Source organism: Acinonyx jubatus, chromosome A2 (genome assembly GCF_027475565.1).
Source record: "Acinonyx jubatus isolate Ajub_Pintada_27869175 chromosome A2, VMU_Ajub_asm_v1.0, whole genome shotgun sequence".
NCBI lineage: Eukaryota > Metazoa > Chordata > Mammalia > Carnivora > Felidae > Acinonyx > Acinonyx jubatus.
Window position 1 is genome coordinate 148244554 of NC_069383.1, and position 18006 is coordinate 148262559.

General features: G+C 51.0%; 1 protein-coding gene across 13 annotated transcripts in view; it reads left to right on the forward strand.

The window, feature by feature from the left end:
- The window catches only part of PFKFB4 (6-phosphofructo-2-kinase/fructose-2,6-biphosphatase 4), a 34496-nt gene extending 17195 nt beyond the window's left edge, over nt 1–17301 (forward strand). For 6 of the 13 annotated variants that reach the window (XM_053219423.1, XM_053219428.1, XM_053219424.1 and 3 more), the window contains 6 exons: nt 2023–2230; nt 2792–2938; nt 10077–10181; nt 11677–11806; nt 11914–11976; nt 12984–17301. In XM_053219423.1, coding sequence (XP_053075398.1) covers nt 2023–2230; nt 2792–2938; nt 10077–10181; nt 11677–11806; nt 11914–11976; nt 12984–13381 — 1051 coding nt within the window. In that variant the 3' untranslated portion in view covers nt 13382–17301. The remainder of the gene's footprint in view (nt 1–2022; nt 2231–2791; nt 2939–10076; nt 10182–11676; nt 11807–11913; nt 11977–12983) is intronic. The other 7 variants (XM_015077020.3, XM_027038653.2, XM_053219429.1 and 4 more) reach the window with 6 other exon arrangements.
- The last annotated feature ends 705 nt before the right edge of the window (nt 17302–18006 follow it).

Sequence of the window (18006 nt, forward strand, 5' to 3'; positions counted from 1 at the left end):
CATTACCTTATTGGAGCTCTGCAGGTCAGAATTTTCTGTTATTCCATACAGTTCTTGATCTCAGGGTTGTAAGTTCAAGCCCTGTGGTGGGTGTAGAGCTTACTTAAAAAAAAGAAAGAAGGAAAGAAAGAAAAGGAAGGAAGGAAGGAAGAAAAGAAGGAAGAAAAGAATTTTTGCTATTCTGTTATAAAATCAAGCCTGATTTCTGTGCAGCGGATCTTCCTGCCAGGCATTTGCAAACATTACATGCTGCCCTTTAAGTGCGCGGTCTGCATTTTGAGCAGGCAGGAAGGAGTGCCCAGATGCTGCCTACAAACAGCTGGCAGTGGCCCGTGCTGATTAATTCCACTGCCTCTTTCTGGAATGGCAGACCCAGCAGGCACTAGCAATTAGTGTCAGGTGGGGAGGGGCCTTTAGGCCCACAAGGGGCGTTCAGCTGAGCCTCTTACAGTAGCAAACTTTTTCTGTAAAGAGTCAGGTAGCAAATATTTTAGGCTTTGGGGGCATATAGTCTCTGTTGAGCTATTTAACTCTGCCATTGTGGTGCAAAGGAAACAGACAATGTGTCAATAAATGGCTGTGGTCCAATAAAACTTTATTTACAAAAACAGGTCGTAGGCTGAATTTGACTTATTGGCCATAGTTCATCGGTTTCTGTCTAACAGCAAAAGTGGGGGCAGTGGTTAAGTAAGTGACAGTGTGGCCCCTTGGTAAAGTGTTGTATAGTCACAGATCATACCGAAAATGCATGGGAAGGTGTCAGTTATGTAGCATTAAGTGAAAGACTGGAATATAAACTTGGGCGTGGGTCACTTATAATGACATGAGAACATCTGACGTATTCAAACTAAGGAGAACAAGCCACTATAAGAGGGATGGTTTCTGGGGTTCTTTGCAGAGCACTGGCTGAGTCTCCTTGGCCAGCCTAAGGCAGTTGCACTAAACAACACTCATTGCCTGGGACCCCTCTGTGGTTTTTCGTGTTTCTCCAGTCACTCCAGCTCAGCGGTTTTCCTCATGGTTCTGTGATGTGACCGTGCGAGACGCTTAACTGGAGCAGCTCCTGTTGGATTCCTCAGTTAACGTGCTGCTGTTTTTTGGTTTTTCAATTTTTTTTTTGACATGTATTTATTTTTGAGAGAGAGACAGAGCACAAATGGGGGAGGGGCAGAGAGAGAGGGAGACAGAGAATCCAAAGCGGGGTCTAGGCCCTGAGCTGTCAGCACAGAGCCCGACGCGGGGCTGGAACTCATGAACCGTGAGATCATGGCCTGAGCCGAAGGCGGACGCTTAAACGACTGCATTGCTGCTATTTTTATTGGTGTCCATGTAACAACCCTAAACCTAAAGCCAGGCTCCCGGGCCAGACAGTGAGAGCTCAGATGAGAGCATGCAGGGAGCTCCTGGGCCAGTCCAGAGCACGATGCCTGAGAAACCCCACCTTTCCTCCTGGTGCCTCCCCAATACCCAGCAAACATATCAGCAGAGAATGTTCTCCCAGCTGCAGCACTTCCCAGCCAGAACGAGGGAAGTGGCCGAGCTGGGTTTCAACAGGAGGGCTCACTGGGGGAGGGAACGGCAGGTGCAGGGGTGGCTGGCCAGGGGAGTGGAGGAGGAGTGCTTGCCAGCTTCTTTCAGGTCAGTCCTGGAAAAAACTATCTCTTATTCACCTTACAGACTGTGCGTTGAGAGCTCAGAGGTAGGCAAGCGGGGTCTGGGGGACACAGAGCAGTGGCAAGAGTCACAATGTGTATGACTGACCCTGTGCTTTGGATGTCACCTTTTGGAAACACGACAAGTGTTGAGCACCTCTCACAGGGTTTGTCTGGATGTCACACGTGTTGTGTTGCCCCCCCCCTCACCCCCATCACTTATACACCAGCTGACGGTCCTGTGTGTTGTAACCTGAAGCCTCGTGGTCAGGAAGGCACCACTCTGCGGCCAGTTCCTGTGGCTGGCGGGACGGACCCTCGAGGGCCCTAGTAGCACTCACAGGGCTCTCTCTACCTTCTCTCTGGAAAGGGATCTGTCCTACATCAAGATCATGGACGTGGGACAGAGCTACGTGGTGAACCGTGTGGCTGACCACATCCAGAGCCGTATTGTATATTACCTCATGAACATCCATGTGACCCCCCGCTCCATCTACCTCTGCCGACATGGGGAGAGTGAGCTCAACCTCAAGGGTCGGATTGGCGGGGACCCAGGACTGTCCCCTCGGGGCAGGGAGGTCAGTGTGTGTGTGGAGGAGGGAGGGGCGGGTGGGTCAGTGTGTACACGCTCCCATATTAGGTTGGTGGTGCTCCAGCTCTTGTAGCTAATGTGTCATCAAGGTGGATGACCTTCATTCAGTCTGGAATGTTCCTGTCATTTAGGGAAAGTCACCAAGCACCAAGCTTGGATTTCTGGCTTCCATGCAAGTTGTCACCAGCTGAGCCCCTTTCTCTGGAAAGGCATGCCATTTTGGGAGTGATCCAAATTCCTACAATGCAGCTGATGGCTGCACCACAGTCTAGGGGAGATATTGAGGCCACAGTTGGGGGTTATAAGGACTAGGACACATGGTCAGGAGGTGAGCAATGGGAGGGGACGTAATGATCCACAACGGGAACTACACAGAGGGTTCTGGAAAGAATGCATAAGAACAGCACTTAAGGACATGGGTATTCTTAAGAGATTAGTTCTCTGTGTTCTTGGAGGCTGGGCACAATGCCATGTGCCCTGTGGCTTCATGGTCCTTGGAGGGCAGCCTGGAATCTGTGAGTCTGAATTTGCTTATGATGCATTTCAGTTTGCCAAGAGTCTGGCCCAGTTCATCAGTGATCAGAACATCAAGGACTTGAAGGTCTGGACGAGCCAGATGAAGAGGACAATCCAGACAGCTGAGGCCCTGGGTGTGCCTTATGAACAGTGGAAGGTCCTCAACGAGATTGATGCGGTAATCCCCATCTCTCTCTTCCGTTGCCTGGGTCTCCTGGGCATGGCTGCGCTCAGCCAGGTTGACAGTGTTGAGGATCAGGGAGAGCTTTCTCCTTAACTTTTCTTCATTTCTTAGGGTTTTGATTCCTCACTCCCTCCCTCTTTCCTTCCTTCCCTTCTTTTCAATTTAACTATGTAGACCAACTAGGATTTATTTTGATGTTCTAACATAGGCCTTAAATCTGATTTTTCCCCAGTTAACTCACTTACCTGTAACTATCTGTCTATCCTTGTCCTGTTGATTTATTTCACCTACTTTTATATTAGGTATGATTTACATATCTGTTCACGTACCGATAGCACACTATTTTAATTATGACAGTTTTTACTAGGTTTCTTGGCCATTTGAATATCTTTTGTGAGGTCTTCTGCTCTTTTTCTCCCCCTATAGGATTGTCTGCCTTTTTCTTATTAACTTTTAGGAGTTCTTCATGTATTTTGGATACAGTGCCTACCTGGTGATTTTTTTTAATTTTTTTTTTTTAATGTTTATTTATGTTTGAGACAGAGAGAGACAGAGCATGAACGGGGGAGGGGCATAGAGAGAGGGAGACACAGAATCGGAAGCAGGCTCCAGGCTCTGAGCCGTCAGCCCAGAGCCCGACGCGGGGCTCGAACTCACAGACCACGAGATCGTGACCTGAGCTGAAGTCGGACGCCCAACCGACTGAGCCACCCAGGCGCCCCGACCTGGTGATTTTTGATTGGGAGCTGGACATTTTGGATGAACAGTGTTGGAGATAAGTTAGGCTCAAGTTAATGTTATCTGTCTCTAGAGGATAAACTTTTACTTGGGGCAGGCAGTTGGGGTGGGTTACCTTAGTCTGCTCAGGAATAGAGCAGTTTCAAAGCTGCTTTTTTTTTAAGTTTATTTATTTATTTTTGAGAGAGATAGTTGTGTGTGTGTGTGTGTGTGTGTGTGTGTGTGTGCGCGCGCGCGCGCGCGTGCGCAAGCAGGAGAGGGACAGAGAGAGAGGGAGACATAGAGAATCCTAAGCAGGCTCCACGCTGTCAGTGTGGAACCCGACCTGGGGCTTGAACTCACAAACTGTGAGATCATGACCAGAGCCAAAATCAAGAGTGGGACGCTTAACTGACTGAGCCACCCAGGCACCCCCAAAGCTGTATTTTGATCTTTGTGGAGGCCACTCAACTCCCAGTTCTTCCTCCTTCTCCTATAATATAGCCTTTAAGATTCTGATGGAAAGACTTGTGGGCCCAACCTTTTTTTTTGTCCCTTCAGCCCAAGATTGCTGCCAGTTCTGCCAGGCTTGTGTCCACTCAGTCCCTATACTTCCTGCTTGGCTTCTCCTTCTCCCCACTATCCCTGGTTTTATTGAGATATAATTGGCATATAACATTGTAGTAGTTTTAGGTGTACAACATGATGATTTGGTATATGTGTATGTTTCAAAATGATTACTAAAATAAGTTAACATCTGTCATCTCCCATAGTTACACATTTTTTTCTTGTGATGATAACTTTTAAGATCTAATCTGTCAGCAACTTACAAATAGACAATAGACTATTGTTAACTATAGTCACCGTGATGTACATTATATTCCCCAAGACTTAATTATCTTATCACTGGAAGTTTGTACCTTTTTACTACCTTCACCCATCTCCCCCACCCCCCAGCTTCTCATCCTTTTAACTGCCACTTTCTTTTCTTTTTTTTTAATTTTTAAAAATGTTTTATTATTTATTTTTGAGAGAGAGAGAGACAGAGTGTGAGCGGGGGAGAGACAGAGAGAGAGGGAGATACAGAATCTGAAGCAGGCTCCAGGCTCTGAGCTGTCAGCATTGAGCCTGATGGCAGGGCTTGAACCCACGAACCTCGAGATCATGACCTGAGGCAAAGCCGGGCGCTTAACCGACCGAGCCACCCAGGCGCCCCTAACTGCCATTTTCAAAGCAACAAAATGATGCCGTTAGCAGGTTTGCCTCTTTGGGCTTCCCTGTTCTCCAAGACCTTGGCCCCTCATGGCCCCTCTGCCTGGAGCTCTATGATAATATCAAACAAATATAAATTTTTTTCTATCTGGGTTTTCTAGTTGCTCTCCCTGGAGGGTTGGTCTAAACAAGCTAGTCCACTATTGCCTGAAGTGCAAGTTGGTAATGAGATCAGATTTGAATTGTAGAAGGGTCACCCCAGTGGGTGTAGAGAATGGTTTTGTTGTTGGGGTGAGGTAAAGGGGACAAGCTGGAGAAGCGAGACCGGTTAAAGGTGCTTACGGTGGCCTGGTTAGGTGATGACATCTGGAACTTGGCTGGCAGCAGTGCAAGAGAGAGAAGTGGATGGATTTGCAGGATGTTTATTCAGTTACTCACATATTTATGCGGGCCTACCCTGTGGTAAGAACTGGGACAGGTGCTGGGGACTGACATGTGGTGAAGTGATAGAAGCGATAACTGATGGGGCGCCTGGGTGGCTCAGTCGGTTGAGTGTCTGACCTCGGCTCAGGTCATGATCTCACAGTTCGTGAGTTCGAGCTCCGCAACAGGCTCTCTGCTGTCAGCACAGAGCTCACTTTGATCCTCTGTCCCCCTCTGTCTCTGGTCCTTCCACGCTCACTCTCTTTCTCTCAAAAATAAACGTTGTTAACAACAACAAAAAGTGATAACTGAGTGGTGAGGTGAGAAGAAGACAGGCATCCAGGACAGTTCCGGGTTCCCGGCCACTGGGAAGGGTTCTGGGTCACACGAGGACAGGAGCTGTGCCTACTTTGTTCACTACAGGGTAGGTGCTCAAAAAATATGTACTGAGTGAAAGGAGAAAATTTGGGGGAGAATTAGCGGGTGATCTCTTTAAAAGAGTAAGCACTTTCTGTAACCTATCTGGGAGCTCCCTTAACCATTCTGTAGGCTTCCATCACTGGTGGCTGCCGGGAGTCCTGGGAGGCCCACAGCCATCGCTGTCTTTGTCCCCCTGATGCAGCTTAGGTACCAGTGTCTGCCCTCCAGGGACACGGATGTGGCTCCAACATTGGGTTTTGCAGAGAAGCCCTGGGCCACCCCAGTTTTTTTCCATTGTAGTTAATCTGATTATTTTCCTAGATGCTGGTGGATTCTCTTCTTTTTCTTTCGAATTTTGAGACTGTTCCAATATCTGTGTGATCTGTTCATCATCTTTCTATGTTTATCTTTGTTCTTTTCGTGGGTTCTGGTAAACAGCCCTGGGCTAGTCTTCTATTTCAACATTGGGATTTTTTTCTTAGTTCAATCCACAATTCACGGCCTTATTTTTCCTTTTTAACAAATACCAGCTTTATAAGGGTGCCTGGGTGAGTTCGAGCCCCACATTGGGCTCCAAGCTGACAGCACAAAGCCTGCTTGGGGTTCTCTCACTCCCTCTCTCTGCCCCTCCCGTGCTCATGTTCTCTCTCTCTCTCAAATAAATAAAACTAAAAAGAAAATTAAAAAAAAAAATACCAGCTTTATAGAGAATTAATTCACATACCATACTGTTCATCTACCTAAAGTAGTTCAGTGATTTTTAGTGTATTCACCCAGTTGTGCAACCATCACCAATTGCAATCAATTTCAACATTCATTACTCCAAAAAGTAACCCTGACCCCCTGTCCCTCCATTTTCTTCCAACTCCTCCCTTCAGACCTAGACTACCACTCATCTATTTTGTGTCTCTGTGGACTGGCCTTGTGGGGATATTTCATGTAAATATGTGGCCTCTCTCTCTCATAAATAAACATTAAAAAAATTAAAAATTAAAAATAAGTAAAATGTTTTACTCATTTTTTGAGAGACAGAGACAGAGGGCGAAGGTGAGCGGGGGAGGGGCAGAGAGAGAGGGAGACACAGAATCCAAAGCAGGCTCCAGGCTCTGCACTGGGGCGGCACGGGATGGGGGGTTTGAACTCGCTAACCGAGAGATCACGACCTGAGCCGTAGTCAGATGCTTAACTGACTGAGCCACCCAAGCACCCCCAGAATTGCTCTTAATGCCCGTATTTTTACCAAGAGTCTCATGGTTGCCAACAATCCTTGGCGTTCCTTAACTTCCAGCTGAGTCATCCCAATCTCTGTCCTCACATGGCCTTCTTGCCTGTGTGTGTGTCTCTGTGTCTTCACATGGTCTTCTTGAAAGGACATTAGTAAGTGCATTGAGACCCACCCTGGTGACCTCATCTATTTGGTTACATCTGCACAAGCCCTATTTCTAAGTAAGATCACACTGTCTGGCACCAGGAGTTAGGCCTTCAGCATATCTTTCAGTGGGGACACATTCGACTCAACAACAAAAGCCGGTTTGTCTTTCTAGGAATTTTCTTATTTCATGCAAGTTATCTAATTTGTTGGCACAGAGTTGTTGGTTAATAGTCCTTCAGAGCTTTTTTTTCTTTCTGTAAGCTTGATAGTAATGTTCTTCTTTCATTCCCGATTGTAGTAATTTGAGCTTTTTCTCTTGTCATTCTAGCTAAAGGCTTGTGAATTCTTTTGATCTTTTCAAAGAACCAATTTCTTTCTTTCTTTCTTTTTTTAATTTTTTAATGTTTATTTATTTCTGAGACAGAGACAGAGCATGAGTGGGGGAGGGGCAGAGAGAGAGGGAGACACAGAATCCAAAGCAGGCTCCAGGCTCTGAGCTGTCAGCACAGACCCCGACGCAGGGCTCGAACTCACAAACTGTGAGATCATGACCTGAGCCGAAGTTGGACGCTCAACCGACTGAGCCACCCAGGCGCCCCATCAAAGAACCAATTTCTAATTTCATTGCTTTTCTCCATCTTCTGTTTTCTAGTTGATTAATTTCTGCTCTGGTCTTTTTAAAAAAAAATGTTTATTTATTTTGAAAGAGAGAGGGAGAGTAGGGAAGAGGCAGGGAGAGAGAGAGAGAGAGAGAGAGAGAGAGAGAGAACCCCAAGCAGACTCCAAGCTGCCAGTGTGGAGCCCAGCATGGGGCTTGAACTCAAACCATGAGATCATGACCTGAGCTGAATGGACGTTTAGCCAGCTGAGCCACCGGATGCCCTGCTGTGATCTTTGTTACTTCCTTCCTTCTGTTTGCTTTGGGTTTACTTTGCTCTTCCTTTTTCCAGTCTCTTTAGATGGGAGATCAGATTATTGATTTGAGATCTTTCTTCTTTTAAAAAAAAAAGCTTATTTATTTTGAGAGAGAGCAGGGGAGGGGCAGAGAGGGGGTGAGAGAAAATCCCAGGCAGGCTCAGTGCTGTCAGCATGGAGCCCAACATGGGGCTCAATCCCACAAACAGTGAGATCATGACCTGAGCTGAAATCAAGAGATTGATGTTCAACTGACTGAGCCACCCAGGTACCTCAAGATCTTTTTTCTTTTTTGATACAGACATTTATTTTTTATTTTTAAATGTTTACTTATTATTTGGGGAGAGAGACAAAGAGCACACGCATGCAAAAGGGGAGGGGGCAGAGAAGGAGAGAGAATCCCAAGCAGACTCCATGCTCAGTGCAGAGCCCCATGTAGGGCTTGATCCCATGACTGCAAGATCACGACCTGAGCTAATATCAAGAGTTGGACGCTCAATCTACTGAGCCACCCAGGCACCCCTTGATACAGACGTTTACAACTGTAAATTTTCCTCTTGCTCTGTACTTTTTTATTTTTTTATTTTATTTTTATTTTATTTTTTTAAATTTTTTAACGTTTATTCATTTTTGAGACAGAGAGAGACAGAGCATGAATGGGGGAAGGTCAGAGAGAGAGGGAGACACAGAATCTGAAACAGGCTCCAGGCTCTGAGCTGTCAGCACAGAGCCCGACGCGGGGCTCGAACTCACGGACTGCGAGATCATGACCTGAGCCAAAGTCGGACGCCCAACCGACTGAGCCACCCAGGCGCCCCGGTCTGTACTTTTTTAATAGACAACTTAGAACAAAGGCAGAGATCAGCAGCTCTTTTTTTTTTTTTTAATGTTTATTTATTTTTGAGAGAGAGAAAGAGTACAAGTGAGGGGAGGGGCAGAGAGGAGACACAGAATCTGAAGCAGGCTCCAGGCCCCAAGTGGTCAGCACAGAGCCCATCTCGAGTCTCGAACCCATGAACTATGAGATCATGACCTGAGCTGAAGTTGGACACTCAACTGACTAAGCCACTCAGGCGCCCCTCAGTAGCTTTTTATTAGGGCATTTTATTACTTCCTCTCTCAGTACCCTTAACACTTTGGTGTTCTCAACCAGTGTTCTTCTTTGATGGATTTTTAAAAAATAGCATTTGTAGGGGTGCCTGGGTGGCTCAGTCAGTTATGCGTCTGACTTCAGCTCAGGTCATGATCTCACGGTTAGCCCCATGTCAGGCTGTGTGCTAACAGCTTGGAGCCTGGAGCCTGCTTTGGATTCTGTTTCCTTCACTCTCTGCCCCTCCCCCACTCACACTCTGTCTCTCTCTCTCTCAAAAATAAACATTAAAAGAAAAATAGCATTTGTATAAGGTAATCTATGCTACGTTGAGTGTGTGTGTATCCTGAAGAGACACAAGTGAAATCTTGCTTTATAACTTGTACAACAATCCATACTTAGAGTATTTCTATAGCACAGAAAACAAAAGACACAAAAAAAGACACATAGTTAACATTCTGTGTTATTTATTTATTTGATTTCAATGTTTATTTTTTTATTTTAATTTATTTTAATGTTTATTTATTTTTGAAAGAGACAGAGACAGAGACAGAACATGAGTTGGGGAGGGACAGAGAGAGACAGAGACACAGAATCTGAAGCAGGCTCCAGGCTCTGAGCTGTCAGCACAGAGCCTGACGTGGGGCTTGAACTCACTAGCCATGAGATCATGGCCTGAGCCGAAGTCTGACGCTCAGCTGACTGAGCCACCTAAGCATCCCTCTGTATTTATTTTTATGGCATAAACTGGATGGATGGAAAAGACTGTCCTGGTAGCTCTTTACAAACCAGAAGCTGCCCCCTTTGCTCAGTGGTCCCACGGACCTAGTCTTCCCAGATGCATTCTAAGTTCCGGGCTGGGAGGGCCCCCATGACCCAGGAAATACCCTGTAAACCTGATCCCCTCTGCCTGCCCTCCCCCCGACACAGGGCTGATCCCCGGGCCTGGCATGGGAGGTGTGATGACCGCGATGTCTCCCTAGGGCGTCTGTGAGGAAATGACTTACGAGGAAATTCAGGATCATTATCCACTGGAGTTTGCCCTGCGGGACCAGGACAAGTACCGGTACCGGTACCCCAAGGGGGAGGTAGGTGGGATTTGGGGGCTTAGCCACCTGCCGTCTGCCCCAGGACCACTGGGGGGTGCTCTGTGGAGGCTGTGTGGGCGGTAGGTGGTGTCTGACCTCAGAGTTTGGCCAGGCTGGGTGTGCATGTCATCTCCATCACCTCCCAGCCATGGGGTCCAGGCCACGCAGTCCCTGCCCGCCTTGGACAGTGGATGGACAGTGCTGCACGGGACTCCCACCTCTGAGACTCTGGATCCCTGCTTCCCAGTGTTCCCTACCTTTGCCTTTTTCCCTTCCCCGGGGTATCACAGGGATTGTGTCCTCCCTGTGACTCCAGACACAGGCCCCCGAATGCAGACATAGGGAGACCTTCCCCAGTTGAGTTGTGACCACTACAAGCCATGTGCTCTTGTCTCCTTCCCTCAGGCTGGCTCCTGCTTCAGCCCAGGCCCCAGGTCAGAAATAGGTGGCCTTTGACTCCAGTATCTCCTACTTCCAGGAGGTGGCCTAGGGCGGTGGCCAAATAAAGATACCACTACAGACACACAAGTGTATGCACACTTACACGTACACATGCGGAAGTCCCCATCCCCACCCCAGAGTCCAGACTCTGGGCCCACTGTCTTCGGGAAAAGCACAGCTCTGGGTAGCATTACTTTTTTCCTGTTGTACTATGAGGCAGAGCTCAGATTTAAAACTAACCCAGATAACAGTAAAAAGGAGTAAAGCAGCTGGCTGTTTAGACTTGAGAATACAGGAAAATAGCAGTTACCAAAAGGACTGATCTAGGATTCCTCCAGAGCTACAAGGCATTGCTCTCAGTCAGAGCGTGGAGGCACATTCAGCTCCCAGCTGGAGACATTTGTTTTGCTGGTTGTGTGCAAAGAGGACTCCGTCTCCTGGTGGAAATCTCTAAACCTCATGGCTGAGGGATTGGTCTAAGGTGTCCCTTGTCAGCTACCTCCCAGCACCCAGGGGAGGCACAGGGCAGGGAGACTGCCAGGATCATTGTTCCTGGCCCCTTAGGCATGCAGACAGGTCTTGTTCCAGGAAGTTTTGGGAGCCTTTATTGCCCCTGCCCCCACAGCTCTTTCTGTGCACTCCATCTACTGTGGGCTGGAAGGGCACAGTGCCTCCTACCAGTCCTCAGTTGCCAGCATGTGAGTTCCAGCAGTGGAGGGTTCAGCCAAGGGCCCTGTAGGTGAGCACAGAGGTGGCCCCTTAGGATGGCAGCCTGAGGCCCAGCCCTGCCCTCTAGTCCTCCGGGGACCTGGCCTGGGGTGGAGGACGCAATCCCTTTCCCAGGCTGCCCATCTTTCTCCCCTCCCAGCTCCCCTCTCAAACTGGACATCTCACTGTCCTAGAGGGTCCCCAGGGGCCAGGCTAGAGGATACCAGGCTGCAACCTCCCAGAATGGTGAGCATCCTAGGAGCGAGGAGGTAGCAGGTACCCAGGATGTCTCCATCACTTACCCCTGGAGCAGGGCCTGAGGGACCCTTCCCACTTGCACTTGCAGTCTTACGAGGACCTGGTCCAGCGGCTCGAGCCTGTCATCATGGAGCTGGAGAGGCAAGAGAATGTGCTGGTCATCTGCCACCAGGCTGTGATGCGCTGCCTCCTGGCCTACTTCCTGGATAAGGCCGCAGGTGCGGGCTGGGCCCCCAGGGAGGTGGGATGTGTGTATGTGAGAGAGACAGTGGGACTGTCATGTGGGCGTCCCTGGCATGCCAGCCCTCCCCATCTGTGTCCACAGAACAGCTGCCCTACCTCAAGTGTCCACTGCACACCGTCCTGAAGCTGACCCCTGTGGCGTACGGTAAGGAAGCTTCTTGCACACTGACCTGGTTGCCAGATGCTGGCTTTCCACAGGGTTCCACGATTTTGCTGCAGATCCCTTGAAAATTCCTTTAGGGACTCATTCTTCCTCTGCCCACTCCACTACCTTTCCCAACTTACCTTTTTTTTTTTTTTTAAGGAAGCTCTATACCCAGTGTGGGGCTCAAACTCACAACCCCGAGATCAAGAGTCACATGCTCTACCAACTGAGCCAGTCAGAGAGGCACCCCTCCCAATTTATAATTTTTAGTTGTTGTTTTTTTATTTTCTGTTTGTTTGTTTGTTTGTTTTTAACTTCTGTGGCCACTGGTGCCTTTCCAGTGATCCTCAACCATCACCCACCCACATGAGGGGCTTTTCTACTGGTTTTTCTGAAACCCCTGTAAAGCCCCAAAGCCTCTAGGACCTGGGCCTTAAAATATTCTGGGTGCAGGGCCTGAGCTCCTGGGTCTCAGCTCCTCACTTTCAACACAGGCCATGAGGCACCCCTCAGGTGGTCGTGTCCTCCGGAGAATGACCGTAAAGCCTAGTGGCAGCTGATGTCATTCCCGTGTGTGCTCATCCCCTCGTCCCCCATTGCATTGAACACCTGGCCTATCGGGCTTGTGTTTGTAGTGTGCTTGGGCTGTAAGTGGTTTGGCGGCTCTGAAGACTCACAGAATGACTCCATGCCGAGCTCAGGCCCGCCACTCAGACTGCCCTCCGCCCCGCCAGTGGGCAGCTTGGGTCCTCGGTGTAGCCCTGCCTGGGTGTTTGGGCTCCTCACCAAGGCTGCGCTGTGGCACGTGATAAATGTGGGCCTGACTGGGTACCTCATCCTTCCTCACATGCTCTGCAGAGCTGCCTAAGGTGAGAGAACCAGGACGAGGCAGAGGATGGCTGTCTAGTCTATCATACCCCAGGCCTCGACCTGAGAGACGTTTCTACCCTCTGTGGCTCCAGCGGCCTTCCAGGAGGGGAAATGGATTTCCATCTTCCCTTTGGCAGGTTGTAAAGTGGAGTCGATATTCCTGAACGTGATGGCTGTGAATACGCACCGGGACAGGCCTCAGGTAGCAACGGGGTCACTGCTGTGGGGGCGAGCACATTCCTGGGGGTATCCAGGCACAGCATCTTTAAGGCCCAGAGCCAACTGGGGTGCCTGCCAGAGTGAGCTGGAGTTCTCTGCCAAAGCTGCTGTCTTATCACCAGGGCGAGGTCATGGCTCTGGGCTAGGCCTTCCCGAGGATGCTGGCCTGGGGGTGGAGAAATCCCTGGAGCTGGGTCCCCAGGCTAGGCAGTGCCTGAGTCTGGGTGTGGTGGCTTCTTCCCAGCAGCCCTACCATAGCGGTCTGAGCCAGGGGGTGGGGGATCCCAGCTGGGAAAGAAGCAAGAGGCCCTACTAGGGGGCATGTGGGGATCCTTCCATGTTCCCCTACAAGCTCAGGCCTCATGAGCATCTTTTCCAACTTGAGCACACCTTTAACAATTAAAGTGGTATTGTGCTTTGTTGCAGAAAGGGCCGTGCAGGTACTGAGAGGGTGTTGGCACTGGACAGAGACTGTCATGCAGAAGAGCAGTTCACTATCCTGTGTTCCCCCAGTGCCTTGTTTAAGATAGAAGCTCCTCAAAGTTTTGCCCAGAACCACTTTCTATGTCCACGTGAGGTCTCTCTTTCACTGAGGCCAAGGGCCGGAGTTGCCCTTCTGGACCTCATTCACAAGGTCTACTGCAGCAAGAAGGCCTCTGGGGCCTCTGTTGTGCCTACTGCCACCTACAGTGGAGCATGGGGGGCTCTGGGTCCCTATCAAAGGTGCAAGCCTTGGGCTGCTCACCTGCCACCCCTTGACCTTGAACCCCACTGGCAGAGATATGTGCATGTTCTTAAGACTGCTGCCCATCACTGGGACCATCTACCGTGTAGGCCACTTCTCTATTTGTCCTGAGAGTCTGCCCCAGGCCTAGCCTGGCACCCACAGGTCACAGGAGAAGGCATGTCCTAACAGGCACCCTTTGTGCGGAAGAAAGCCCAGAAGGCACTGGGCCCCAGTACTGACTGACAGGGTGATGGTTGGTGATGGTAAGAGAAGCCCCTGGAGCCAGCAGTCATTGGGGGCTGATGCCCGCATCAACGGGACAGGAGCCGGCATGACCATGGGGTAGGTGGCAGCCACCTTGCCCACCTCTGCGTGGTGGCTTCTGAGAGACAAACTTCTGCTGGCCATAGGTTCCTGGCTGGTTTCCTTTCAGGTGGCGGGATCCCTGGGTCCTAGCCCATTCTTGGGAATGTGATGGGAAAGGGGGCCCTCGGGAAGCCTGCCCCACCCACCATGAGAATTGCACCTGCCCCTCCAATTCTAGTGGCTGGTTCAGGGCACGCACAGGTGTGCCCGTGGGGGCAGTGTCTTCCTCCCTGCAGATCCGGGCACATCACATCACATGGGGCTGTGGCCCAACGTGACCTGCTTCAGCAGGTGATGGTTGCAAGGGCCCCCAATCAAGAAGATGGGCCACCAGGATTTGGGGGTCCCGTAGGACCATCTCAGGGAGCTGAGGAAGGTGTCAGGCTCTCAATCCCTTAGGCCACAGCTCAGCAAGCTGTGGAAGGAAGTGGACTTTGTGGTTTGACAGGGCCCATCTGTAGCCGAGGGCTTCAGGAGGTCCAGAGTGCCCCACCCCAGGTCTGAGAGGACAAAGCACGCCACAGACTACGAGATGTCCACAAGCTGCTGGGGCTACATCTGACACCTGTCCACCGACACTTCGAGGCAGGAGGAGGTCGCCCCCAGGAGCCGGTTCCCTTCCCTGCCCCCCACTGGCGAGGATGCAAGCCAGCTGTTTCCTCCTGGTTGACTCAGGCCTGGGGCAGGAGGTGGAGATAGCCTTACTTTGGGTGATGCCCAGCCTGTGTGCAAGGAGCAAGCAGGAACTGGGGGCATCTTCCACCCCTGCCTTTGAACCCTTGTGTTCGTCCGCCCACCATATGTTGAGAGGCTTTTGGGCCCTTGCTCTTAGGGAAATTTGGGGAACGGAGTCCTGCAGCCAGGACTCCTGGGGGGTGAGTATGTGAACCCAGAGGTGCACAGTGATGAGGAAAGTAGGCAGCAGGACAGTGGGTGTCTGTCTATTCTCACCACAGCGTGAATCTTCTGTGTTGTTTGTTTTGCAGAATGTAGATATCTCGAGGCCTCCAGAGGAAGCCCTCGTCACGGTCCCTGCTCACCAGTGACCATGTCTCATCCACTGCGACCCCCAGGCAGGTACTGATCTCTGCAGATGAGATCATTACAGGCCCCTGCTCCATGTGACAGTTTCTATGCTGGATCATCCTCAACGCCACACCTGGTTGGTGGCACCCAGAGCCCCCGCACCAGCCCACCTGCTTCCTTGTTAATGGTGACAGGGTTATACGTGGTGCCTGACCTGCTGCTAAGAATCATTTGGCCAGACTGCGTCTGCCCTGGGCTGGTGAGAGGTTTCCTAGCAACCCGGTCCTTCTGTTGCAGCTGTGAGGTGTCCTCTCACCGGTCGGTTGGCTTTGTGAAGTGTAAAACCCTAAACATGTGAACAGAAAGCACTTGCTGTGATGATCCCACCACGGCCGAGCTGTCTGAGGTGGACCGGGGGGGCCCCCTGCAGGGGCTCCGCCGTCTCCTCTGTGGCCACTTCCTGAGCCTGAGGCAAGGTCTTCATGGCAGCCTGAGCTCCACTGCCTTGGGTGAGAAAGAGCCCTTCCCATCCTGCCCTGCCAGGACCCGTAGAGCCACCAAGGCAGGTACCTCCACTGGCCAGGCCACTTGTATGAGCAGTGTGCTCACTTCACCACGACATGATGTACAGAACACGCAGGGAACACAGCCTTTGTGGTCACCGCTTCTCAATTGCGCACACACTGGAACATTGGCGAGAGCTGATGGCCAAGGCCACCCCTGCCCACCTGCTGCACAGTGAAAGCACGTAAAGACAGGGTGGTTGTGTGAGTTCTTCCCAGTGTACACCCAGGTGCTTGAGGGAGGGGCTGCTGTCCCCCTCCCCTCCTGGCCCTGCCTGCTAGGCTACCTCTTGCCTGTTGCCGCCTGTGTCCACACGGGAGTGTACCCCGGTGGCCGAGACATGCATTTGCTGTGAACGATTCAGAGAAAAAAAAGCCTGTCCTGGCATTCATTGACCTCTGCCCGTGGGACTGAGCCGGGGAAAGGGCGGACTCCTGAGGCACCCTGTCCAGGGGAGGATTTGCTCAGCCATATCGTAGCTTTTGATTCACATGTATGGGAGCATGGCAGAAAACGACCTCAGAAGGCTACCATCTGTCACGCCCCTGAGTTCTTTTGAGCCCAGAGAGGCAGGCTGGGCAGTGGGTTTGGGCTCCATTTTATAGCTGAGCAGGAGACCTGTCCAGCAAGTCGCAAGGCTGGGTGAGGAGGTGTCTGGACCTATAGTCGGACGCCCCACCGTCCACAGGACCCAGGATCCCGAGCCCACCTTGTACCCGGAACCTTCCTTGGCAGAACAACCCACCTTTCCCAGCCTTCCGGGGCTTTGCAGCCTGCAGGTGCCACCTGTCCCTGAGGGAAGTTCATGTCCCTGCCCCAGCTGGTGGTCTGTCAGCCTTGGGTGCTGCAGTGGCTGTGGACAGACACGGTGGAGGGCTGGGGCAAGATCTTCTGGACTTACCTCCTGCCAGAGCCCCAAGCCCTAGACTCAGGACCAGGGGACCATGCCACTGCCTTTGGGACATGAGGACCACAGCCTTTGTTTCTGTGTCCCCAGAGTCTTGGGTGACTCGGTCACTTGGACACACTCCCTTTTTGGCCATAATGGGTCTCTTTTGTTGGTGGCACCTACGTCTGGATGTCCCCACTTCGCCAGGACCTCGAACTGGCTGAGGCATGACCAGCGAGGCCTTTTCTCTATGCCCAAAGGGCAGTCAGGAGCTGCCAGGCCCAAAGTGTCACAGGGCCTGGGATAAGGCAGAAGGAAGCCTGGGGGCATGGTGTGGGTTGGGGCCTTTCCTCTCTGCCTCTGCCCTGGAGTGGTCTCTGCATGGTCAGCAACCCACTGGGTTGGCCACTGGTTCTATCCATGATGGTGGATGTGCTTGTGTTGAAGACACTTTCCCGTTCTTTTCAGAATGGAGGTTGTTGGATCTCAGCCACACATTACACTGTGTCTAGCATTCTTTGCAATAAATACTTTTTCTAAAAAAATTGGGCACCTGACTGGCTCAGTTGGTAGAGTGTGCAGCTGTATCTCGGGGCCGTGAGTTCGAGCCCCATGTTGGGCCTAGAGCTTACTTTAAAAAAAAATAAAATATATAAGAATCTAAGGTTGTATCTTGTGACCATCTCTCCATTTGTGAGGTATTTCCGGCTGGCTCTGCACACTCCCATGTTGTAGTCTCTCGTAGGTCTGTGTTGGGGTCCTTGGTCCAGCTCCCACCTCCATGCCTACCCCTCTCTGGAGAGGAAACTGTCTTGCCCTGGAGTGTGCCCTGGGCCTGGTGCACATGGGCAGGGACAGGGCCGAGTTTTCTCTGGGCCAACCTAGGGTTCTGGGTGCTCATCCCTGAGCAGGAAGCAGATGTGTGAGGGAGCATTTGGAGCAGAGCACCAATGAGGGGAAATTATGGATCTCAAATGTCGGCATCCCTGGAGAGGGGAACCAGGGGCTGGATGGAGGATGGACGGAAGGTCTGCATGAGGCTGTGGGTGGGGGCGTGTTGGCTAGTTCTGTTGTGTTTTCTTTGTCACCTACCTCTGGATTGGGGAAGATGAGATGAGGGGCAGGGTTTTCCCTTTCTTGTGCCCCAGAAAATCACTGGACTTTCCATACCTCTCGCCCTGGGGCTGGGCTGTTGGGAGGGCAGGGCTGCTCTTCACTGGACATGATGGGGCTGGACATGGCTGGGTGCCCATCTGCACCTCTCTCGGTGTGTCAGGTTGGAGGTGGCTGTGGCTGGGCTGTTTCTGAGTGGTTTGGTGTTGCCAGTGGCTGTGGCTGTGCCTTACCCAGCTGTGTCATGATGGATGAC